Below are 27,869 nucleotides of genomic sequence, written 5' to 3'. Positions count from 1 at the left end.
CAGTTGGCCATCAAAGAGTGAAGCCTGTCTACATCTCATTTAAAAGTAATTAGGCTTGCAATGCAAGGACCACTGCTATATCTGAATACTGCACAGATACTGTAAGTATTTAAAGTAATTGTCTACTGCCAAATATTTTACTGCAAACGTGTCTGGTGTAAGCAATATATTTATCAAGATATCTTAGTTTCAAGCCCTGTGATGCACTGTCCATCCAACCTGGATGTTTTGTGGTTTGGAGAATAGATCTTGGTTTCATCTGACCACAACATATTATAATAACCCATACAGTTGGGTGACAATGTTATGAAAACCTGTCTGGGCAGTAATTTGACCCAAACATAATATATAATTTTTAATTTTGCATAAAGAAAATGGGTCCGACTTTATATTAGGTATATTTAACTACTATGTACTTACATAATAATAATATTAATAGTTAAATACTCTGTACTTATTGTGTTCATGTTGTATTGCAAAACACTTGTTTAGTGGTATGGTAAGGTTAAGGCTTGGTTAAGGTGTAAGGGAAGGTCAACAGTGTAATTACAGTTGTAATTACCGAAATCTATTACAGCTGTAATTGCATGCAGTTAAAATAAATGAATAAATAAATAAGTACAATGTAAAAAGATGCATGTACAAAATTAGTGCCCTGTATCAAATCATTCATTTAAATGTTAGTACATAGTAGTTAAAAACACTTAATATATTATAATATATATATTTGTGTATTGCATTTTGACAATCAAGCACTGTTTACGCGAAAAGGCATTCATTCGTTTTGTGGGTTTTCTTTGTAATGCTCATTATTTTCTGCTGATTCTTATTAGAATTATTACAACATTTGTAAAGACAGCACAACAAATACTTTTAAAGTGCCCCTATTATGCTATTTTAAAGGTTCCTGTGGTCTCCTACAACAGGTTTACATGCATCAAAGGTCAAAAAACACATTCATTTTCTCATATTATACATTGCACATCCGCAGATTTTTCAATGATTCCCAGGTGAATCAGTCTCTCTAAATCCCTCCTTTCCAAGAGCCTTCTCTGCTCAGTCTGTTGTGATTGGTCTAACGCTTACAGCGCTTGTCTGAAGCTAAATTCCCATTAACATAACTGAACTTTAGCTCCGGAGGCTTCCTAAAGCTCAGAGATTGTACAGACTGTAAAGACAGAAACGATGACGTCGATTTTACCATATCAATCCGAGCGCAAGTCCGATGGTGTCCGAAACATTGGAAGAACTTCCAGTAGTTATTTAATCCAAACCTCCATCGCAAGGACGACTCGAGCAGGACTCAGTGTTTCTCAGTGATAAGCTACTCAGTTTGAGGTACATTATGAGACGTTGCAACTGTAATTCCTCACCATCAGCATTAACAAGTGCATGTCCATCAACAAACCCATACGTATATTTCTAATTTATTGCAGTGCACATGTGGGAACTGTATCATTAACTGTTTCAATAACAGCACATACATTAGCAGAGCGCTAACGTGAATGGCTTATGCAACATTAAAGTTTGTAAAACAAATCTTGCTCCATCCTTTATCATTACTCAAAGTAGTAAGAACAGCAGACAATCTGCCTTAATGGACACAATTTTAGGTAAGTGGGTCCACAGCTGATTAGCAGAAGTATTTCAGTAAGACAGTAATAACGTGAGTTAGCCGGAGAACATAAAACACAAATTTTGAACACTTGGTAGAATATATATACATCAATAATTAATCATACTTTCAGGTTGTGATTCTGAGGAACAAGTTGGTCTAAGAAAACCCATCTTTAATAAGCGTTTTGTAAACCCCATGTAGACCTCAGAGATTTGAGAAGCAATCGTAAAAAGGTTATACTGCTGTTGTATCGCTGTGGTAGTTTTAACCACCGACTATTTACATCCTCATTCTTTGGAAGTGTTTACAAAAGAGAATTTGCTGTTGCAGAGCAAAAAAAAATGTCTTCTCGACATGTACACAACGAACCAGCTACAGCGTTTGGTTTGAGGGCGGGTCAAGTTGTTTGAGGGCAGCCAATGAAGACTATAGGCAGGGATTATGCAATGAGACTGGAATTCCTGACGACACGTTTAGTCGGTTCAGAGTCGATTCTTTCTTTTGGGAGACATTGGGTCTCATTCATGAAACACGAGCAGAACGAATTTTTGTGTGAATCGTGTGTAAAGTGGTTCTGCCGTAAATTTTCGGATTCATTAAAATTTTAATGAATTTTGAATTTTCGTATTTTCCAAATGTTAGTTGGTACACAAGAAATCTACACCTGCTCCCGGCCACGCGTAAATAGTGAGTTTAACACCCGAACGTTTTGCTCATTAATAACTAAGGCTGCATTTTAATTCACCTTAAACGGGTACATATTTGCACAGCATTTTGAAAAAATATTATATATAGTAATTGCATACGGTTTTTCTTATCATGAGAGCCGGTAATAGCATCTGCGATGGTGGTCCTTCTCCAGTTTGAATACTATTTTTCCGAAGTGAACTAATTCGTTTTTTGCTCTCAAGCTTAATGTCGAATCATTTTCTTCTCACTTCTGGGAATGTTCGATTAACAGATGAAACTCCATTAACTGCATCTGTAATGCTGCCAAGCTTCCTTTTCTTTAGGACCCGATACGCCACTATGTACGCTTGAAAATAAAATGTGGCGTTTTTAATGAACTTCTGCTAATAGTTCAATTTCTGCATCTGAGAATTTTTTTTTTCATTCGCATTCATGTCAAAATATGATGCCCATATATAGTTGTCAGTCGGATTTAATGGGCGGGATTTATGGTAATTGAGAATGAACGTGCACGCGCAATCTATTTACGACTGATTGGAATTCATTAACACACACATTTCACTATCACATCTGACGTTTACGAAGTATTTGTGAATCAGGAGAAGAGTTTTCGGGAAGGTCTCTTTACGCGCAAATCACTCGCATATTTACGAATGTTTCATGAATGAGACCCAATAACTTTATTTCTGTCATGAGTGTTTGGCATGCTAATGGATATGACAATGTTGATATGTTTGGTCTAGGCAGAATAGATCTGCTATGCTGCTGCTGCTGTTGGTTTTTGCTGCTGCTTTTATTGCTACTTCTTCAGAGCAAGTACAGAGATTTGCTCCTGCAAATACATACACAACACGCTGCTGTGGGCAAGACATGCTGCTGCTGTACAATACAGCGTACATGAATTACCCGTAGCAGATCTATACAGGTAGAGCTGGAGAAGGAGGAGGGTTTCTGAAAGCGCGCTGCACTGCTAAGGCAAATGCTAACAAAGTATTTGAAGGTTGAGTACGCAAGCTCATTGGCTACTGAAATGGCAGGAACCAATCAGCTGTACCCTAAAGACAACGATGTGATTGCAAGCAGGTTGAGTTAAGGACCTATTAGCGTGTGCCATCTAGAGTTTCATGACAGAACTTTGTGTTTATCGTGCACTTTCGACTTTACAACTTCGCAGACCGTTTACATTCAGAGACAGCTATATTACACACTGCATGAAAGGTAATAATCGAAAAAGCTTAATAGGGACACTTTAATATTGCTTCTTCAACCTGCATAACTCTTAACTATGGGGTTTTTACCCAGGAAATGTGTTATTTTTCTTAATGATTCAAACGTAGCACCAAAGGTCACATTGATGGGGTGATCAGCCAGTTACAGCCTTCTCTCATGTGATCTGCACTTTGCCATTACCCCCCTCACATGCACGCTTTATGACCTCAGTGAGAACACAATGAGCTGCCTCTCTCTGAAACTTGATCTGCTGGTGTCACTGTTCCACAATGTCACTTTTGAGAAATGAGTGCTTTACACATTATTTTAATCTCATATTTTGAAATACTTGTTTTGTTTTACTACTGTAGAATACTACTGTATATAATTTGAGAACAGACTGATGTTTAATTATTTTATATTTGTCAATTTTTTTTTTGACTAAACTGAGATTAATTTTGTGCTAACACTTTACTTAAAGGGATACTCCACCCAAAAATGAAAATTCTGTCATCATTTACTCACCCTCAAGTTGTTGCAAACCTGTATGAGTTTCTTTCTTCTGCTGAACACAAAGGAAGATATTTTGAAGAACGACTGGAACTTTGGCACCATTGACTTCCATAGTATTTTTTTTTTCTACTATGGAAGTCAGTGGTGCCAAACAACTGTTTGGTTCCAATCGTTCTTCAAAATATCTTCCTTTGTGTTCAGCAGAAGAAATAAACTCATACAGGTTTGCAACAACTTGAGGGTGAGTAAATGATGACAGAATTTTCATTTTTGGGTGGAGTATCCCTTTAAAGCCTTTATATATTATGCATTATAAACGTATTATAATCCACAAATTGTGCATTGCAATGCACCTTATAATACATTATATGGTCTCATGAATAATCATAACCACAGTTATAATACTTATCTATTAATTGTTACACAAACAGAGACAGAGAGGGAGAGAGGAGAGAGAGAGAGAGAGAGAGAGAGAGAGAGAGAGAGAGAGAGAGAGAGAGAGAGAGAGAGAGAGAGTACAGTGGCTTGAAGTCTCTCACATCTGACCTTGAGTGCCTCTTTCGGTCCAGTAGAACTCACATTCATCTGCAGCACTGCAGGGGAACATGCACAATACTCACCTTCTTTAAAACGGCTGCCAAGCACATTACCATTCCCCAGGCATTCTTATCACATTTAACGCCCCATGCGGCAGGACTATTATTTAGAGAGAGCTGTTTTCTCTTCTTCGCTGCAGGACATTTTTACGTTTTATTTAATTTTTAATTAAAAAAAGCACTGGTATTGATTTAGTCATTTGCAATTTAGTCATTCATGCATCACATACTGATGAGGATGATGCGTTGTGCTCCAGCATGCTCCATTGAGTTTGATAAAGAAAACAAGACGTGTGTCATAATATTTTTAGTTGATTCTAAATGCAACATGATCTCATTAGTGTTTTTAGGACGGAACTCATTCATACATGAGTTCCGTCATTCTGTCATTAATTACTCATGTCATTCCAAACCTATAAGTCTTTTGTTCATGTTCGACCTGGTGAGGTGCGGGTCGACAGAGGAGCTGAGGGAGGGAGGAATGGAGGCGGAGAAGTTAAGGCGATGGGCCGAGGTGGAGTAGCGGGGACAGTACCCGGAGGCAGAGCCAGGGAATCCCCCAGTCCGGTTGAGGATGGCTCATGGGATGCCCCAGGTGAATCCCCAACGCAGTGAGGTGAGGGATGAACAATGGGGTTGACAGGAGTTGACGAAGACAGGGCTGGAACTAGAGGTGGTGGTAGAAGAGGGAGGGACCAACATATCAGTCTCCCAGTCCATGACGCACTCACTGCGGTGAGGTTGTGGACGGGGAACTCTTCCATTCCCTCAAACTCCAGTAGTATTTCCTCTGTCATGGACTCGGTGGCCAGCTCGCACGCCAGGTCAGACGTAAGGGGCTCAGGCTCCGGTGCGATGGTGGGCACATCCGCTTCTCATGGCATTGGCAGCTTCATCGCAGCAGGCACTGGCACTCCATCTGCTGAGACCCCCCTCACATCCCTCCAGCTGCGTTCTTGCATGTCTGAGAGGTCTACTTGATGTTCGTAGTTTCCCCCGATTCAATACAGAGATTTGATGGTTTCATCACCAAACGGTGAACGAACGGCAAGGTGGCAGAATTGAAGGGTGTTGTCCAACCAATTTTGGCCTCTCCTGGCCAACGCAGCAAATTCAGCTGCATAATCCATTTTGTGATCAGTTATTCTGTCACAGTTATAAAAGTCCAAAGATGAAGATGAGTCAAAGGTTTCAATACGAATGTATTTAAAAGGAACCCTGACTAGTGCGGCATGTTGGCCTAATAAGATTAACGTGGGCGTCAGCTATAAAAAGGTGATACAAAAACACTCCAAATGTTTTTGTTTTTATTAAAAAAGCCGAAAATCCGTTCACTCGTAGGCAGCCATAGTTATTTACGTCTCAATGCATTCTGGGTAGTAGCTTTGTTTATTGTTTTTCCAACGTACATGTTTTTACAGTAGCGAGATGTCTGCCGTTCAGCCTTTTCAGTTTGAACCCGAGTGCACCGGCTTAAATCAGGAGAATAACGCGGAAGACGATAGGCCTACTCAAGAGTTACATGAAAATGAAGATTATCAGAGAGTTGAGGAAGCGAGAGTGGGGCAAAACAGATGGTGTCTGTGCGGCAACTGCTTTCCAATGCCAAGCGAGAACGACAGCGTTTGCTGTAAAGAGCTCCACTTTTTGTCAGCAGCTGTCCAGAGTAGGCTAAGTATAGATCAGACGATCGTACTATCGGTATAAATAATTGAATAAGTCATCTACCGCCGTCGTTTGCTTTATTTTCCCCAAGCAGTCACTATGTTGAACGCACAGAAATACCCTCTCCCCCCTTACACTGAACAAAGTCAACACTGTTCATCTACCTCATGTACATTTTCAATCTTACAATTACGTTGATTTTGTTAACTGCACATGATGGAATGACTCTACGGACTCTTCTCCCTAGCCAGCCATGCATCCACCATGTAAACTGACGTTCTCGTTATTCTCCTGATTTAAGCCTACAGTGTGCTCGGGTTCAAACTGAAAAGGCTGAACGGCAGACGTGTTCATCTCGCTACTGTCAAAATTTAGCTAGCTAGCCGGTACGTTGGAAAAACAATAATACGAAGCTGCTACAACTGCTAGGCTACAACCGGCTACAACCTTTACACGTCACTACCCAGAATGCATTGAGACGTAAATTACTATGGCATCTACGAGTGAATGGATTTTGGGCTTTTTTTAATAAAAACAAAAAAAATGGAGTGTTTTTGGATCACCTTTTTATAGCTGACGCCCACGTTAATCTTTTAACCCCCTGGGGTCGGCTATCGCGCCGGCGCGATTGTCTCGCTTTTTTTCTTATCAGTGTAAAAGAGACTCAAAATACTCGGTTAATTTTGATCTTACATATAAGTGTTGTACATCATTAGATCCTGTTAAGTTTCAATTTTTTTTGTGGATACTCACAATAAAAACAAAGTGTTGTGCTTTTCACCAAATAAAGAAAAACAAACATGATGCGAGTTCTGCGTTCTCTCTGTCAGTGAAGTCCATTCTGAAACGCGTCCTAAGATTAACTGTAACTCCGCGATTACTTGTCACACAGGCACGAGAGGTTTTTCTTTATGAAGCTTAAATTCTCTTCTTTTAAATGAAGTAATTTATATAAAAAACAAATATTCTCAGTTTATGCAATCTGTATGAAAAGAGAGTGCTGTCAGTATTTTTTTCCCCAGCTCATTACACTTCATTACGCGTTAATCTGACACGCCCACGGAGGACGCGCGCTATTCAAACGCAAATGTCGAGGCAAGCCATGACAATGCCAAGGGGGTAATCCATCGACCCGAAGTTGAAGCCGGCCGGGTGCTGCCATGTTGTAGCAGAACTTCACTTGCGTTAGCATTTCCATTGACTCCCATTCATTTTTGCGTCACTTTGACAGCGAATAACTTTACATCTGAGGCGTTTAAAGACTCCATTTGTCCATTATTTATTTCTAAAGAAACACGACAATGTATAAAGGGCTCCATTACCTTCTATGTTACACTATGGCCCCGTAGAAACAGATTTAGTAAAAATAGGCTAACGATTGCGTCATAACCACTCGACTCTCTGTCGCGCTGTACAGAAAGTACCGTACAGACAGGAGGAGAAGCTCGCAGGCGATCGGGGGGACGTCCCGTCAAGGGAGAAGCCCATAGATAATGAGTCCATAAAAGCAACGGAATACTTACTCCTGCTCACTCACGCCAAAGAACTCTTTGCTCAAGTTCCACGTCTCTACAAGATTAACGTTGGCAGTTTTCACGCACAGCTACTAGAAGATTAACGTCTGTCAGACAGGTTGCTCACGTCATCAAGCTTAGTTTGAGTCGGTTTGAGTCTGCGCGTCAGGAACGGAAGTTCTCAAAAATCGCTAAAAGTGGGCTTCAACTGTCTCAACTGAGCTCCAATGAGATCGCTCTGTCCATTTCTTTTACTGTCTATGGACAATGCCCACATCAGGCGTTCCACCGGCGGTAAAATGTGTGGTGTATTTGCTGCCTTTTACCGCTAAGAGGCGCTACAATCATAGACTCTGAAAAGTGTTCGTTTATTCCGGTTTATTCTCTCTAATGCGTAATCTGCTGCCGCACCGCGCTGATTCAGAGCGATTGAAAGCTGGTAGCAGAAGAATTCAACAAGTGAAATGTAGTTAAAATAATTCATAATCACAATACTGAAATTAGGCTACTGAAATGTAATTGAATAAATAATGAAAACATTTCAACATAAAACATTGCAATAAAAACATTTAGGCTACATGAATGAGGCTTTACAACTTTTTCAGCGTACAGACGGTAGCTCAGTGATCAACGCATCAACACGAGCTTCGAGAAGCTTCAATCGACCCGAGATCGAATCTCAATGTAGCATACATGTTGTTAACCGATGTTGTCCTACAGCGTTTATATTTTACCACCTTGATGCTTAAATAGGTAACTGTTTATAACTGTTTACTTATTTAAAGTCAAGAGTTTTGTTTAATTATCATTACAACATAAATTTGCTACATTCCTGTAGAACCGCAGCCGCTGCACAAACGACAAAAACTGATGAAGGAAGATTGTCAGCCGATTGCATCAGAAAATGAAAAAGAAGAAGCTCGTCTTTAGTCTGCTAAATTATTGTGTAATGTAAAAGAACACAAAAATTACTTAAGTTTGAAACCAAGTTCGAACATTTCAAGGTTTAAATAAAGTGTCGGGACAGTTTTTTTTTTATTTAAAACAGGGTTGCATCGGTTTAGAGTTTATTTCTTTTGCGATGCAAAATAAGAAACACTAGGCTAATCTTATTCTTACGACATTTTAAATTCGTATTGCCAAAGAAATTACAGCTAAATTAAACAATTAAAACAGTACAAAACGAAAATTGTCCAAAGAAACATATTTAAATTAAAAACATGCGTTTCTCTTTGCCTCTCTCGCGCTGGATCTCTTTTTAACAAGTTTATTTAGTCTCCCTTGCTCTGATAATACTACTGTATATGTCGCTGCGTGTCAGCCATACAAATCACGAAAAAATTATTTAGCCTTTAATTGTTGCTTCAAAGACACAGCATGCCTTGTTGAATTCCCCGTACAATAACTTCAATTGAAATTTTGTGTGAAAAAAAAACTTTAAATAGGCTACAATAAATAAACTACAATATTTATAATTTAATAAAATATGGGGCCTACATTTGGACACAGATTTATCCTTACAATAATTTTGCCTGCTCATCAGGCTGGCTATCCGACACTCTCCATATGAAAGAGGAACATTAACACCTTTGTCCAGCAACTGTCCCTCCAACCCCCCACAGGCTATCGGAGTCTGAGGCTGACTTAACACAAAGAGAAGTCGCAATTCACACTTAAATCGCTATTCTAGACAGTGTTGATAATGAAGGAATTAAATGGAATTACATGTAGCCTAGTGATATTTCTGTCATAAAAGTTTATTACTAAATATTTCATTATTTCAATAATTGATGAAATAAAACTGGTTTGGGGCAGCTTTTTCCAAGCAAAACTAAATATAATCTGAAAAAACGCTTGTTAATTTGTTGTCATGAACAAAATGTTCAACTCAATATTAAAGTCTACAGGGATCTTTGAATCCTTACAACCAGGCATGCAATTTGTGAATTAAGTTTTTATTTGATTTTGTATTATTCAAATAAATATCGAAACACGGTGCTTCGTGGTAATGCTGCTAAATTAAATAACATTTATAGAACAATTATGAACTTAAATGAAACAATATCGCAACATTTCGACAAATACATTATTTGATCTGTTTTTACATTTTAATTCAGGGCGATTTAGCCTACATTTAATTAGAGCGAGATTTTCACCCTTGTCATTTTCTCATTGGGAAGCGCTTACATTGCATGTTTGAGTAGATCCTCTGTTCCTCTAGTTTTCATATGGATTAGCCTATAATCAGATAACATTTATTAGCCTAAATATTTAGACATTTAAAGGCTTTAGACATAGCCGATTTCTTATCGTGACTGAGCTGAAGTGGCTTTCGGTTCATTTTTGTGACGCGCAGTTCCCGGAGACAGAGACGACAGATATACTGTTTTTGTCGTTAGCCTAATATGAATACAAGTTTACAGTTTTGAACGATGTAAGCTACTCTACTCTTATCTGTATGACCAAAAAATTACGGAGTCGCCTACTAAGTTATTTTAGCTGTAATAATGAGAAAAATAAATTAATCTAAATGAACGCGCCGCCGTGTTTGTCGAACACTAACTCACCATGCCAGAATAAAACCCGACTTTAGAAAAATGCATAGGGCCACTCGGCGTGGGGTGCCAAAACACTTAATTATAAACTTCAATATTTCATTCAAAATAATCTCAACACGCTTTGTGAAATTTGAAAAGCCGTGCATGCATTAAGGCCACTGAAACTAATGAACAACTGAAACGCTGGTTTTGATTTTATTGTTTGTCGTTTAAACGTGCCTGTTGCATATCTCTATTTTATATATTTGATATTGGTGAAGTAGCCTGTAGCATTGATTAGCTGTGGAGGGAGGGGTGTGGGGATTAAAATAATTCAGCAGAAGCAGGGATGTTTAGACCAGAAGGAAATCACAATCCCCCCTGGCAAATCACACTTTACTTAAAACCATGTTTTTAAAAACTCTAGGTTGTAGGGAACAGACCTCTCTGCCATGCGCGCGCACGGTTTGGAGCACAATATCTGTCTCGCATGCACGCTCGCTCTAGATAGATTACGGGATATTTTAACTAATTTGCGGTATAATAACTAGTCGATCACGAGTGGCTCAACAGGTATCTATAGATAAACTATATCCTTCAGGAATTTGACCGACCGGGTTGACACTTCAGCGTGAGAAATCGGGGGTGTGGCGTGAGAGCCTGGAATAAAAAAAATAATATATATAGCCTATATATATAGGCTATATATAATTTATTTTTTTACAGAACTGCTTTTGAAATTACGATTGGTAGCCTATTATTATACAGATGCAAAGTCGTTCTGTTGGATACTATTTTGTTTTTTTTTGTATTTTTACTTAGTGTAAAATGGAAATGCATGATAATTGTATTTTATAAATATAAGCGAAAAAAAAAACTGTATGGTGTAACAGAGTTTTAGAGCTAGACAAATCTCTTTGCAATAATAAATATAAAATTTACAGCAGACCATGTTTGTGCGGGATTTGAACCCGTATCATCTTGATGATGAACCGTAAGTTCTACCGCTCAGCTATGAATTTTCTCACTGAGAAATACCCAAACGTCTGTTTCTGACATGAGCGAGAAAACGTTTTGTCTTTAGCCTGTGAGAGTGTAGGCCTACTTTAGCCTTTTAAAGTTTTAAAAGATTATATCTTATCTGTATGACCAACAATTTGTTGTAGGCTTATTTGGAAATTACCATAACTTGTAGTATTTCATCCTTAGGCTACTGTTAATAGACATTAGCCCCACTTACGTTTTGCTAAATGTCCCTTTGCGCCACCTGGCGGTCATTTCGCGAACGACTTTGAAATGCGACTGGTTTCTTTTTACCGCGGTGGATGGCTAAAAATGGTATGTGGATGGCTAAAAGGTGTGACTATAAATGTGCTTTTGGCTTTCATTTAAATTTTGATTGTTTGTATATATATATATATATATGTGTGTGTGTGTGTGTGTGTGTGTGTGTGTGTGTATAAACATTTATTTATTTATATACACTACCGTTCAAAAGTTTGGGGTCGGTACGATTTTAAATACTTTTAAAATAATTCTCTTCTGCTAACCATGGCTGCGCTTATTTGATTAAAAATACAAAAAAAATCAGTTATAGTATTAAATATTATCTCCAGTGTAAATCAGCTGTTTTCTGTGTGAATATATAGTAAAGTGTAATTTATTCCTGTGATCAAAGCTGAATTTTCAGCATCACCAGTGTCAGGGTCTTCAGTGTCAAATGATCCTTCACAAATCAGTATAATATGAGGATTTGATGCTCAAGAAACGTTTATTATTATTATCAATGTTGAAACAGTTGTTGGTCTGTCAGTTGTACAGTTTTTTTGTTTGTTTTAGGATTCTTTGATGAATAGGAAGTTCAAAAGACTTTTGTAACATTATAAATGTCTTTACTGTCACTTTCGATCAAATTAATTATTCCTTGATAAATAAAAGTATTGTTTTCTTTCCTCCAAAAAATAAAAATAAAATTCTCACTGACCCCAAACTTTTGAACGGTAGTGTATATATATTGTCCTTGCATTCTTTCTTGTGTGACACCCCTGAATGAAAGGCTCATTAGTATGCAGTCTGCTCAGGTGAGAACTGCCTAATTATTCATGAGGGGGTTGGGCCGTTCCGCCCATCCGCATATTGCCTTTGCAAACAAAAAAATGTTTTTCACAATTTAAAACAATCTATTGTTTTATGTGAATGATAAGGCAGAATGATTTTCAGATCAATTTGAAGCAAAAACTCTAGGCGATAACATCCACTAGTCAAAAGTCTTGTGGACAAATATTTAGTATGTTATTTGTGGCCTTATATTATAAACTTTATTTTTTAGTTTTTTCAATAACCACGCATAAACAATATTATCTCAAAAATACAAACATGTACATACATGTTGCTCACATATTATGGTAGCCCTGTGTGTGCTATATAGAGTGTAATTTCACCTGTGCCATTAATATGTTTATAAGCAACTGAAAAAAGCACAAATGTCAGAGCATGCCAAAACATCTCAAGGACCCCGAAAACACCTCAGACCCCAGAGGGTTAAGGCCAACATGCCGCACTAGTCTGGGTTCCTTTTAATAATGGAATAAACTCAGATAATCCACAACATAACAGCATGTCTACAAACAAACAATAACCGACAATGAACTCAGGACCATATAAGTATACAATGATAACTCAAATGCGAACAGCTGTTCACGGGAAACCTGAACAAAGACAATAGTAAATAATGACAAGCAAACTTAAAGTTCATGAAAATGAAAACTAAACTGACAACCCGTGACACTGCCAATGTTCAGCTGTGTTTTACTTCAGTGGTAGGAAAGGAAGCCCATGTCATGCGTGCAGAAATTGCAGTCCTTCTGGCAAAGAGTGCGGTAGAGCCTGTCTTCTCCAGCTGAGAAGAGGAAAGGGTTTAACAGCCTTTACTTCATCGTACCAGAAAAGGGCGGTGGGTTGCGGCCAATCTTAGATCTGCGAGATTTCCTCAGCGGCAGTTTCACCGCTCAGGTCGATGCATATGAGACCGCTTCAGCACTGGCTTAAGTCCCAAGATGGGCATGTCGCTATGGTACACATCACGTGGCTATCAAGCTTATCTGCCACCGCACATTCAGCTCTTGGACAGACATATTTCTATGGGCTGGGGTTCCCTTATAAGAAGTGTCAAAGTGTGTTTTTGTTACAACAGATGCATCCAACATAGGCTGGGGTGCTGAATCCAATGGGCATGTAGCCTTGGGATCCTGGACAGGACCCCGACTGTGTTGGCACATAGACTGCCTCAAGTTGTTGGAAGTACTGCTGGCGTTCCTCCACTAAGCACGTGTTGGTCCGGACGGAGAGCAAGTCTTGCTGGTGGCGCCGTACTCACGCTCCTCATGACAGCCCCTACTTTGTGAATTCCCCTTAGGAAGGACCTTCTTTCTCAGGGGTAGGGCACAATTTGGCACCAACGCCCAGACCTCTAGAACCTCCAAGTCTGGCCCTGGCCCTGCTTTTCTTCCAGCAGGAAAGCACCGTTCTAAGGTGCACTGCACTAAGGTGACACAGTGGATGGTAAGTCCTTAGGGAAGCACAACCTCATCATCAGGTTCCTTAGAGGTGCCAGGAGGTTAAATCATCCAGGTCTGTGCCTTATTCCTTCTTAGGACCTCTCTGTAGTGTTGCTGGGCCTATAGAGAGCCCTGTTTGAGCCCCTGGGGTCAATTGAGCTTAGTGCCCTCTTGTTGAAGAGGGCCCTCCTGAACACGCCCACATCCATCAAGAGGGTTGGGGACCTGCAAGCATTCTCTGTTAGCGAAACGTGCCTTCGGTTAAGTCTGGCATAATCACGTGATCCCGAGACCCCGACTGGACTCACATGATCCCGAGACCCCGACTGGGTTATGTGCCCAAAGTTCCCACAACCCCTTTTTGGGATCAGGTGGTGAACTTGCAAGCACTTATCTTTGCTGTGTCCAGTGAGTGCTCTTTGCAATTACCTGGACTGCACAGAGAGCTTCAGATGCTCTGAGCAGCTTTTTGTCTGTTTTGGGGGACAGCAGAAGGGGAAGGCTATCTCCAAATAGAGGATTGTGGATGCCGTTTTTCTGGCATAGCAAACACAGTGTGTGCCGTGCCCCCCGGGAGAGCGAGCACACTCCAATAGGAGTGTTGTATCATCTGGGGCACTAGTGAACGGTACCTTTGCAAGATTTTACAATCTCTGGGTTTAGCCAGTTTCGTCCCAAGTATTATCAGACACGTATAGGTAAACTTTGGACAACTGGTTCAGTGTATCGCTTGCGCCTGTCCCCTCCTTGAGGTGATATCGATGTGGGTTCCCCATGGTTCCCTTTTTAGGTGAGCTCTTGTTCTTGGGTTGGGTGCTCCATATTTATGGATTACCTGATGGTAATCCCATATGATGTATTTCCACTGTTCAGTTTCCCGGTTGGTAAACCCACACCACAGAGACTTCTTTCCACATGTGGTACCTCCCTTGTGGTCTCCACAGTGTCCTTTTTTTCTGCATAGGGAAAAAAGTCACTTTCAGCTGCATTTCGACCTTCCACCCCTCTGGCTTGGCCAGGCTCCTCCTTCCCCCCGGTTCCACCATCATCCTCACTCCCACAGGCGCCGGCTCCGTTTCGGCTCTTCGGGCCTACAGTGTCACCATGAGTCTTCGTTTCCTAGCCTCGGCCTGGGTCCACACCTCTCCCAGCTCCACCTTAGTTGGACAGGTTCCTGTCTCCACCCTGGCTTCTCCCTCCATTGGTTTCACCATGGGCCTTCATCCTGGTGACTCTGCTCTGGGTCGCTACCTGGCTCCTTCCTCCCTGGCTTCTCCCTCTATTGTCGATTCCCTGGCTCCTTCCTCCAGCGTCTCCTTAGAGTTTTTTCATTCCTCCACTAAGGTGTGGTTTCTATTTACTGCACAAGGATGAACCATCCGGCAGAGGGGAGTAATGTTAGATTTTCATTCTGTTCTGTGGACTGTTTATTTGCTTTCTACTTCCATTTAGTTATTGTATTTCTTTTCTGTGTCCGAAATCGAATACTACTCTACTATATAGTATGTAAAAAATAGTACACCAAAAGAGTAGTATGTTCAAATACATAGTACTCGAAATACAGTAGGCGAAAAGTACCTAGATGACCTACTACTTCTACAGAGATTCTGAAGTATGCATTCCATGGACACTTTACTATTACATGAGCCCACGGGAGAGGATTTGTGAATGGCGAAGCGACACAATTGATGCTGTAGGTCACATGACAGTGACAACATGGCATATGTAGTGCATCCGAATTTCATTCATACAACACATATTCATACTATATAAAACAGTGGTTCCCAACTCTGGTCCTGGAGTACCCCAAACTCTGCACATTTTGCATGTCTCCCTAATCAAACACACCAGATTCAACTCATCAGCTAGTTAGTAGAGACTTCAAGACCTGGAATGGTTATGTCAGATTAAAGAGCCATCTAAAATGTGTATTGTTGGGGGTACTCCAGGACCAGGGATGGGAACCACTGATAGAAAATACTTTTTTAACAGTCACAAAGTAAGTTTCAAATAAAATTTAGTACCTACTATACAGTATGCTATTTTAAGCTCAGTGTAGGTCAATATAATATATGTTGGCTTTTACAACTTAATTTCACCATAATAAAATAAAATACATAATCATTTCGGTTATGTGCTGACAACCAAAAACTAAATAAAACCCACAATAATGTATGCAGTCAGTAAAGCTAGCTAGTATGTGTTCTGCACATCAACAATATTTAAAATACTATATAAAAATATAATTGTGTTGTTTGCTTTTAGCCAAATAGAATAAATCAGGTTTAAACTGGAAATGATTTTCGATTAGATCAACATAAAAATGCACTTTAAATAAATGACATGGTTGTTTTACATTTCGTCATATTGCACTTTAGTGCATTACTAACAACTATACATATGTGGGAGGAGACTGGCCAGCAATGAGTTTCAGGTGTGGGTAGCTAGTCATATGACCAAGAAAGCATAAATAATTGTTGCAGAAACAGATAGTGAGATTGGCATGTTTCTGAAGTTATGCTCGACGTGCAGCCTCTTCGCCCTTTCATATAGGTATGTGGAGTTATTAGTTGTGTGATTTGTTTGTGTTGAATGAGTGCGTTTTAATAGCGCAATTCCATTCTTATTTGATCCCTTTTTTCCTATAGGCTGATTTATTAACAGGTTTTACTTTCTGTCTTGGAAGCTGGGCAGACAAATATTTATTGCTGCGGTACCTTCTATGGGCTGGCGGCCGTGTAGGAGTGTGAACAACCGGTAAATGCAGTATACCTTTTATTGAGGCCGATGGGTTATGAGTTTGAGTCTGCAGTTGTACTTTCGCAAAAAAGTAGGTTTTGTTTTCTTTTATTGCAGGTTGTGTTAACATGTATTAACGTGTATGGCTTTTTTCCTTGTTAAAGGGGCAGACCAGTCACTGTCTCTTGTGTATTTAAGTTTTCTTTTGTGGTTTCTTTTTTTCTTTACTTAATTCTATATTGATGTTTAATTTGACCCTATAAAATATTGTTTGTCATTTGCTTTTGTTTGTGTGGTACTGCTCTCCTTGTTTTTTGTGTTACAGTGCCTAATGGATTTGTACAGGGACGAAAAGCCTGCATCCACACTTAACCTCCCCTGGTGTAGGTGATTTGGGTGGCGTGGCACTGCTGTGAGGTGTTTATTAGAAGGTTGGCACTGTAATGGTGATTAATGGTTGCTACTTGTTTGCGGTGAATCCTTTGGGTTTTTCTTCTGGTTTCTATTCTCAGGTGGCAGGAGGCGGATGAGAGCAGGCCCGACCCTTGAGGAGAGCTATTTCCTACTTTTACGGATATTATTACTGACACATGTTTTAGTTGGCCGTTATTCTTTGATGGTCTTTGTTGGAACAATAAAATTGTAATATTTTTAGAAACTACGTTTGATGCTTATCAAGTGATCTGTAGAGGGCTCCTCCTCCCTTAAATAAGGAGGTCACACAGTCAGTTAATATTTCCTACACTACACAGAAAATATAGCAAGAATGAGTATTGAATAGTTAGCTTAGCAACATGCTATTGTCAGAATAAACACTAGGTAAGCATACTGTGTGACAGGCTGCTTGGTCAAGTCTCATATACTGAGTGACATTTTGATTGTCTAAAGTCATTACTCATTACTCAACCCCTAATTCAGTTAGGGTTGAGTCAGCTCATTAGGTTTTCAAGAAGCTTTTCATTGTAAATGTTAGCATTGGTGTCTTAGTAGAATACTTATACGCAGCTGAAACACTCCAAGGTCATCTGTTTCATTACATCATTACATTACATCAAAAAACTTCATGCATCTTTTATTACATCATAAAAATTTAACAAATGTACAGAACAGTATTCGCGGTTAATTTTGTAAATTATACTTCTGTTGGACTATGTTTCAGCACTAATGAATCACTTAATGACTTGGAAAAACTCACCAGAAATTGACCAGGAACGGGTGCTCTAGGTTCTGCATTATCTGGAGCTCTTTGAAGACATTGCGCACCTCATTGCGCTCCACACACTGAAGTTTGTTCATATACTTCATGGCGTACATTTTCTTTGTGTCCTTTTTCTGAACGATGCATACCTGGAAAAAAAATTTAAGTGGTCTTTATTGAAAAAATGTAAAAATTTGATTACATCAATCACAGTGCTTCATGCAGAGCTCTTTTGGTACAATTTGCTAGGCAATTACTCTGATTGGTGGAGTTTCCTGTACATCATCATAGGTAATGCCATTTTTCACCACAAATTCTGCTGTCTAACACGATTTGCTGAAATATTGAAAACAGATGGCAATAACAAGAGCATATGCCACTGATTTAAATGTTTATTTTTAAATTACTTTTAAATGTTCATATACGTTATCATTAAAAATCCCCTTTTTTTTCAATTTCCCTATGCAGAAAACAATGTTTTTACTTTTGGAACCAGACTGCTGCACTCTACTGGAGAGTCAACATAGATAGAAACTCAAAATAAATTTAACCGTATTGAATATTGCGCAATAATAGACAATTGGCTTGCCATACTATGGAGTCAATATAGTAGTAATTAACCGTCTTGAAGCCAACTGGAGCACTTTTTCTTGAGTTAATTGAATTCTCTAAATTAGGTCTTAATCTACAGTATTAATGTTTCAAGCACAATCAATGAAGATCACTGACAATTCACTTTGGCCTCAGTACAATGAGCTTCATTTGTTTTGATTATTGGTTTGTTTGTATAAGTAAATATATAGCAAAACTTACTTTCCCAAAACTGCCTTTACCAATGGCTCTCAAGATCTGAAAGTGCTCAAAATTGACTGTGGAGAGACAAAAATGTAATGTAACAGTTAGTGCATTGCAAGATACAATGATTTTCTTTGTTTTGTGGAACACAGAACACACTAATATTTGTCCATACATTGAAAATCAATGGGGTCCATACATTTCAAGCTCCAAAAAGCACATATAGTATAACAATAATAGTATGTTGACTTTGTCCAGCCAACACAGTAAACACTGTAGCAGATGGGAGGAACAGAACAGATTCAACCAATCCCCCCCATCCCCCCCACCCCCACCTCAAGGACAATTACTCTGCTGAATTGTAAATAAAACAAGCTGTCAGCAAATGTAATTTTTTTTTATGAAGTTGCCCATCTGATTTAAACAGTTATGCAGTCCGACTCAAAGGATAATCTCTCTCACCTCATCTAATGCATCCAAACTCATCATCTGACCTGTGAATGAACCTTGCCCATCTCTCTTCTCTCAAAGCTCGTCTATCTGAAACTGCAGTCTAATATATGCTGTCAGCAGCAATTACAGTTTGATGGTCACTACTCGATAGACACTAGTCTGTTGGTTGAGGACCAGCAATTATATTTTTTAAATGAGAAGTCTGTCTCTGCCTCAGACAGCATGCTCACAGTTTCACAGTATACTACTGTATATATACTGTATATATATATTTCTCAAGTATATGACAAACTTCTGGCACACCTTAATTAATATGTAACTTTCAAGATCCAGTGAGTGCCAAATACATTTTTTTCCAGAATGCTCCAATTTACCCCAAAGTCTTGAAAATAGAGTCAAACAAGGATGAAGAAATAAAGACATTGAGGTACTGTATGACATAAGGGTGGGTCATTTTTATTTTTCAGTACTGTATGACTATGTTTACAGTGTACTTACCCAACTATGATTGGATTTTAGGCTTAGGATTTGGGTTAATAGCAATTACCCAGTTATTGACGTTACTATAGTAAGTTTATAATATGTACATGCAGAACTGGACTGTAAAATTAAGTGTTTTTTGGAGAACTGCAGTATCCCTTTAAGGCATATCCTTCAGAGGACCTTAACCCTGTGTGTGTAGTAAATTCAATGTACGTGTAATTCATAGAAGTTGCCCAGTTACACCAACTTCAAGCCAATGGAAACAAAACTGAATGATTATTATTATTACTTTCTAGGCCTTTACTATGGTTCCTATTGGTATCTTGCTTCTTATACTGTGGGGGATTATCTAAAAATCTATATTATTTATAAAAATAATGGAAAGTGGAAAGGATTTTAGAAATGTTTTTAGAAATACACTGAACAATAACATTAAAACCAACCTGGTCCAATCACACAGAGAAGCTACTGTAGCTCAAATTGCTGAAAGGCTTAATGCTGCCCATGATAGAAAGGTTTCAGATAAAATCCACCTTTGTTCATGACCACTCCTCAAGCCCTTATTTGGCCCACTTTGATATTATACCAAGGTATTCTGCGTTAGGGTATTGGCCGTTGACCCAGATGAAGCCCCTGAAAGTGACAGGGATGGTTTGAGGAACAAGACAAAGAGTTAAAAGTCTTGACTTGGCCTACATACTCCCCAGATCTCAGTCCAATTGAGCATCTATGGGATGTGGTGGACCAACAAATCTGATTCATGGACCCCATCTCACAACATGCAGAACTTAAAGGATCTGCTGCTATGTCTTGGTCCCAGAGACCACAGATGTCTCAGGGCTGTTTTGGCGGCATGAGGGGGACCTACACAATATTAGGCAGGCGCTTTTAATGTTGTGGCTGATAAGTATCTGATTGTGTTATATCTGAAAGGAACAAAAAATATGAAGCAATATAAAGAGGTTTATTAAAAGTTTGCTTCCTTCTGTTGGGAGTGGGACATAAACAATTTTCCTTTTTTACCTTTAATGTTTATTTAATCTATATGAAGTATTGAATTATGGTTTGAGGAAAGGTCGTTTTGTGATTATAAATTTCATAGTTTTAATAAAATAACGAGAAAATCTAATGAAATGGTACTTTTAATATGGTATTTTTGTAAAAAAAAAAACAACATTTACAATACTCGTGATAAACTTTAAAGTTTAAAAATAGAGCTACTTTAAAAATAAAAGGTACATTTGAGGGACTTGTTTTGTCCCATGTCTCAAGAGCCATTGAGTGAACTATTGAGTGTGGGCAAACGATCTAGGACAGCCACTTAGAGAACGCTGACACCCTTTTTCACAGAGACATCCAGAGGGGTCATAAGCTTGTCCTAAATAGTAAATGCCCCATCTATAAGAGGAAATTCTTACCACAAAGTGAATAACAATTTAAAAAAAAGCTAAACATGCTCTACTTTAACTTTCAAGGCATACAAAAAAATCGCAATTGCAGGGAAGTGCAGGAAATTTGTTTCTGTCTATCAGTACTGTTTGACTATAAGTGGTGCTTGCATTTTGTTTTGTATTGTTTTAACTGTGAAAACTAAACAGATCTGTGTCGGATTGACATACATATATCATGACAACTATCCGAAGATTACTTTAGCATGCATTTGGTCAAGGCGAAATATCTATTAAGCCGCAGCTAATATTGCTGCTGCTGTTTAATATTGCTGTTGTTGTAGATTGCTGCTGCTACAGAGCAAGTGCAGGAACTTGCTACTGCCAATACATACGGCGATACGCTGCAGTGAGCATGTAAGACATACTACTGCTGCACAAAAAGCATATATAAAATTACAAAGCTGGATACGAGAATATGAATAATACAAGCCAAAATGTTTACGCTGCATGAAAACACACTGCTGCTATACGATAATATGCTTGAAATGACCCCCATCAAAGTAGGAGACGAATCGGCCAGTTGGCTCTGACTTGGCTCCTCACACCTTCAGCTCCACCTGGGACCGTCGTCCTCATGGCTCCACCGGGCTCCCTCGTCTCTCTGGGTCCGCCTTGGTCTAGTCTCGCGTAGCCAGACCTTCAGACTGACGGCTGAAGGTCTGGAACTCATTGCAGCTTTCTTTGGCCAAGGCCCGCCCATAAGGCCGTTTGACCGACATGTCAAACAACCAATTACAGTTCGTTTCGTTCAGCGTCACGTGGAAATGTCCCCACAACAACAGACCGGCGTGCAACAAGTCAGTCAGCACAGAAAATCAGAGGAGGAGAAGAAAACCGAACACAATACTGAATCGGCCAGCTGCGATGTCAGCGTCTGTTGTTTCATGTTTGCCCGCAAACGCGGCTGATATCCCCTTCACAGTTAGGTATTTCACTTGATCTTCCATAATAGATCATAGCTGTCAACATTGAACATTGAATATAAGGGAGATTTCCCGGAATCCATCCCCAAAATAAGGGAATTTTTCTTACCCACCACAAACTAAAAATAAAGCACTAATCATTAAAAGTCTAAAGAGTTTATAACTAAAGATGAGTGAGAGAGAAAGAGACAGTGTGTGTGTGTATTAGAGAAAGTGTGTCATTTTTTATCAGAGAATGTTTAAATACTAATATCAGTTTACGAGGGAAACGGTACGTGGTGCTTCGGGGGCTGCTGGAGATGATTAGGGAGAGGTCTGTGCTCCTTTACCGATCAAAGCGCACGCTGACACGGAGTATAATTGTTTATACTTGACGCGTCCGCACGAGCGCGGCAAAGATTACGCGTTGGGTGCGCAAGACCGGCAAGACCCCATTTCGCTTGGCTGTGTGCACAGCTTTTTTTGTAACAGCGCGCGCGGCGCCGCATCCGAGGATGAACGACTTCAAGCCGAATCTGCCCGAGCATGTACGTCTCACACAATCAGAGCGTAAAAATACGGGATATTTTACGGGAAAATAATAAAACGGGAAGACAGCGGGAAAAGAGCTAAAATACGTGAGAAACCCGGAAAAACGGGAGGGTTGACAGCTATGTAATAGATAGGAGGGGACACACAACTAGTAAAGTTGGATCTGCTGGGAATCCTTATAAATGCTGACAAAGGGTCGGCCAGGCTTGGAAAATAATACTCTTCCCAAATCCCGTCGGCAAACAGGCTAAAATATTTCTTTTTGTCTCCACTAAGTGCCTCAAACAAAACTCCTGGACATCTCTTAAAGAGTCTACGCCGTGAACCTCGCATACTTTTGAGAATCCTACGTTTAGCTGATCTTGATAAATGCTCATTGTCACTCATGTAAACACAACAGTTTTTCTTCCGCAATCACACGTCTGCGCTTTGTTTCCCGGCAGACCGAAAATAAACGCGACACTCGCACCCCCCGGAAATCCGATCAAATTCAAACAATCAGATGACGACTTCGACATTCCTGAAGTGTTTCCAGTTAAGTGTACCATATGCATCAGACGTTTAGCCAACGTTCCGTGGGCGTGACGTCTGAGGCTGAGACTAGCCTTGGTCAGTCGTTGCTCTGCCTGCACCATGGACTTCCAGGCCTTCAGCTGCGCTTCGTCCCTCCAGCCCTTCGGCTCCATCTGGCTCCTCCTACCCTCTTGCTGTGCCCTGGTCCTCAGTCGCACCGCCTTCGTCTCATTCCTCTGTTGCCCCGGCTCCACCCTGCTCTCCAGGTCACTGATGTCGCCCGTCCTGTCAGCTCTTCAGCTCCGCCTGGGTTTCCACCACCGTGAAGTCTCAGTCTCGGTCACTCATCGCCTTGGAGAAGCCTGCCAACCCTCATCATGGCTCCTTTCTCCATCATCTCTGCCGTGGGCCTGCACCCTGGCCCTTCTGCTGGGGGTTCCACACTGGATCCTTCTGCCTGCCTCTCTGCCTTGGCTCCTTCCTCCATCTTCTCCGCTGATGATCCTGCTGTTGGTTGCTCCCTGTGGACGCCGCCACCTCGGGGGGAGCTGTAGTGGTTGCAGTCAACTCGGGAGGAGATGCAGCGAACGGCGCCAAACAAACAAAATCAACCAAACACAGGAAAACCAGGAAGCAGGACTGAGACCAACGACACCGACATCCACCAAAGGAAAAGACCAGACAATGAACAGGAGTACAAGGACTTATATACACACAGGGTAATAGACAAACAAGACACTCCTGGTGCAATCATAGTACTATTTAAAAACGAAAACTACAAAGGACTATAAAAATGGCACCCAGGTCAGGGTGCCTTCAAACTAAGGGTGCTTTCACATCTGTAGGTCGGTTCGTTTGGTCCGGACCATCGGCAACAAATTATACATTGTAGCATTTTTCAGCTGTTTTGGTTCATTTTCACACCAAACTGATTGCTCTGGTCCGAATCAGTTGACGAGTTGGTGAAACAAACCAAAATGCAGTCACGTGACCAGTGACCACATCCACATCACTCGTTGGCCAGTTGTGTCTCTGAACGTATTTTCTAAACTGCTCTTTGATTGGTCAGAATTAATTTGCAGGCAAATTCCAACGGAACTCCCGGAAGTAAACAAAGAGAGGAGGAAAAGCCAGCAGACAACACGCCGCTTTTGTAAGTCATACTATGGAGAGACGATTGCGCGGCTGATTATATCTCTGCTCATCATATACTACATAGTTTGTATACACCACTTTAGGCAAACTATACACTTCGAGAATGAAGCACGGATGCGGCTGGAAAATGCACTGCAGACGGCGAAGTCTTACGAAAATGCGCAGCTCTTTAGGCAGTTGGGTCTGTTCGAGGTCGGATAACATTCCCACCACAAACGAAGCGCTCCAGAGTTCGTTTGAAAGCGTAACGAGACCACCTCTTCATGGAGGTCTCGGTACGCTTGTTTGGTCCGCTTTTAGTGTGCTCCCGAGTGCGATTGCTGCATTCACACCTGCCCAAACGAACCGCACCAAGGGGGACAACAAACTCTAGTGCGATTCAAATGAACTGAAGGAGGCAAGTGTTAAAGCGCCCTAAAAGACCACATAACAAAAACACAAGAAATACAAAACCAGGGAATATATAATAGACATGACAAATTCCTGATGGTATTTCTAATGTCCCGTTCTATTTCTGATGTACTTCAAGTGCTTCTTATACAAAGGATGTCCAAATGGACTTGCACAGTAGCTTTCTAGCTGTTACAGCACGGCACCCCGGTGCAGACACGTTGTAACGTATTCACTACCAGAAATGCTTTTTCGCTGTACCCTCACGCACAGTGGCGTAACGAGCCAACACCGGGCCCTTATGCAGGATTATCAAGGCGGGCCCCCCTACAGCACGTGATGACGCAATGTCCACGAGTAGGCTACCATGAATAGGACAATAGCCGCTTTCCGACCGGAGGGACTTTTGCTGTTCCCAAGGGCGTAGATTTGGTTTGAACATTGGGGGGGTTGAAGTTTGGGTATGCCTCCTGATATTGTGATCATGGTATAAATAATGGGGGGGGGGTCGTAATGCATAGATTTAAATATTGGGGGGGTTATATCCCCCCCATCCCCCCCACAAATTACGCCCCTGGCTGTTCCTAGAACCTAACGTTCCTATAACCTTTTTTTTCGCGTGTTCCGACCGGACTAAGTTGGGGATTTTTTTAGTTCCTCAGACCGTAGTTCCTATAACTCTTTCAGTACCTAGTCTAGAGCGAGCTCTTTTAGTTCCCTTTCCCTAGGTCTACGTTGATTGGTTCAACTTATAAGTCACGCCCAGTGTCAACACATTTTATTCACTGTCTGTTGCAATTCGCCTATGTATGCTATGCTAACTCATAACATAACGCATTCAACCAGCTAATTGCTATGCTTGCTAAACTTACCCGTCGTTTTGTTTGTCTCCTGCGCTCTGCTCTTCTATCTTCTTCCATTATATTACTTAAGATCATATTATGCTGGAGCCTTCGTCTTCTTTGTTTCTCTGTACAGAACTCAAGCATAGTCTTTAAACGCCGCCGTTCGTACTCGTTATTAAGCTCCCGGCAAGGCAGAACAGGAACATTCCGATAGCCTCCTCCATGCTGGTTTGTTGTTGTTGTATGTGGCGCCGCCGCCGCCGCCGTGCTTGCGTCACTCCCTTACCCCTCCTACCAGTTCCTATGGCCACTTGGCCAGTGCGAACGCAAACAGCAAAACCGAGTTTGGGGGAGAGTAGTTCTTAGAACTGTTTAGAAGTGGACAGTTTCTATAACTAAGTTCCTGTAACTACTTGGTCGGAAAGCGCCTAATATGATCATAGAGACACAGCATATAAGAGATGAGATGACTGACAAAATCAGGAGTAGCCTGTCGATATTGTCTGTCTCAAGTTCATCGTTTTTACTGTTTTGCACGCAATACGCATGTTCACTTACCAACCCGGGGATTCCCCAGTCCCAATTCGAAACAAATTACACCAAAATCCATCATTGGTCTTTTCATACTTGTATCTAATGATCAGAACACTATGTTGTTGCCATTATTTATTCAAATAAATTTGCGATAAAGTAAAATGCGATCAGACTAAAAGTAGTAAAATGCGTTTGGGGGCCCGGCTGTCAATCAATATCTTCCAGTCACGCGCGGGCCCCTGATTGGTCCGGGCCCGTAAGCAACCGCGTACCCTGCTTACCGATAGTTACGCCTGTGCTCACGCAACTACATTGACTGCTTGCTTCACTGCAAACCGTGGACACGCACACCCGGAGCAGTGTCAGCCATTCACTGCGGCGCCCGGAAAGCGATTGGGGGTTAGGTGTCTTGTTCAAGGGCACCTCACTCGTTTCCTGCCGGTAATAAGTATCGAACCTGCGACCTTCGGGTTACAAGTCTGACTCTCTAACCATTAGGCCACAACTGCCCCCGCTGCAGTATAAATGTTGAATAAGCAAAAACATTAAAAATCAAATGCCTATTTTACTTTAACAAAAAAGTAAAAAAGCCATGCTTTGTTACTGAAATCTCAACAACTTGCAAACAGTATAATTTGAATTTATTATGCATTCTGCTGTTGTTAATATTCCCTAACACAGCAATAATCTGAATTTGCTATGCATGCTGCTGCTAATGCTGCACAAAGTGTTCAAAACTGATGTAACTTTCAACTTTAACAAGTTCATATACCGGCGCAATCCTTTGTCACTGTATCCCCACAGCATGACAACTGCTGCCAATGTATAAACAGAAATTGCATATTCGCTAGCTGCTAACATGCTAATTCATTCACACTATGCATCAAAACAGGACTTTTTTTTTAAAAAAAACCTACTTTATAGGTGACTTGAACTAATTTCATAATTAATGAACTTTACACATCACTGAACCCAAACCTTATTAACAATGAACTACGGCAGTGTCATTGACTTTGACTTTGACTTTTTCTTGCTTTAAAGCTAAAATGAATCTTGTTGTATCACTAATCATCATTAGCCCGTTTACCACTGCAAAGCTGCTCCGAAATTGTATTGGTTTGTATTGTAGCTACCATTCAAACAAAGGTGATCTGGCGAATTATGAAGCGTAGGTCTGCCATTGGACAGCATCGGAAATCAGCCCGCACACACTCAACGTAGAAATGAAACAATGTCCTTAGAAAACATTGAAAGTGTCGTTGGAGGTTTTTAGAGCGAAAATGATGAAAGTGTACGTGTGCGAATACCTAATTCCCTTAAACTGTTCTTAAATCCGCAATGCTTCGAAGGTGTATTCTCACATCGACTACCGTACATAAACCACTTGCTGCTGCTTATATAACGCACCGCGATAAGGCGTAAAAGACGTTCACTTATCTCTGGAAACATGCAGAAAACTGCTATAGAGAATGCTAACCAGACATTTAAATGTTGAGCAAGCAAGCTCATCGGCTAGAGTTGCGACATGAACCAGTCAGCTTGTGTTATGCAGTAAACAATGTGAATATCATCAGGTTGTAAAGCCATAGAAACTTTGGGGGAGGCTCTTTTTACACCCACAACACTCTCACATTGTGTCGGTTATTTTCTCATTGACTAGCACCACTCCAATTTTCTTCAAGGAATGTAAAATGTTGTTTAATAGTTGTTTGCTTTACTGAGTCATTGTGCGCACTGCTGTTTACCCACGTACATGATTACCTTGTAAAATGGGCCAATCGGCTATTGCTATAACTGTGCTTGTGATGGCCCATCTCTTCCTTTGACTCGTTTACACACAGGTGTATTGGAATCTAGGTTGTAAATTTTAGACCCACCTGCACAAACAGATTTATGAGAACCTCAATAAATGACTTTCTGCACTCAGCAGCTTCGGATCCTGTTGAATGGGTTTACTCAG

General features: G+C 40.5%; 1 protein-coding gene across 1 annotated transcript in view; it reads right to left on the bottom strand.

The window, feature by feature from the left end:
- Positions 1-27,869, bottom strand: part of stk32a (serine/threonine kinase 32A) — a 93,718-nt gene that overhangs the window by 62,514 nt on the left and 3,335 nt on the right. The window contains exons 3-4 of the mRNA XM_056241655.1: positions 18,650-18,705; positions 17,834-17,985 (exon numbers count right to left, since the gene is read on the bottom strand). Coding sequence (XP_056097630.1) covers positions 17,834-17,985; positions 18,650-18,705 — 208 coding nt within the window. The remainder of the gene's footprint in view (positions 1-17,833; positions 17,986-18,649; positions 18,706-27,869) is intronic.

The sequence above is a fragment of the Rhinichthys klamathensis genome, unplaced genomic scaffold (genome assembly GCF_029890125.1).
Source record: "Rhinichthys klamathensis goyatoka isolate OS25496 unplaced genomic scaffold, OSU_Roscu_1.1 h1tg000658l_1, whole genome shotgun sequence".
NCBI lineage: Eukaryota > Metazoa > Chordata > Actinopteri > Cypriniformes > Leuciscidae > Rhinichthys > Rhinichthys klamathensis.
This window is presented reverse-complemented; position numbering and strand designations above follow the sequence as displayed.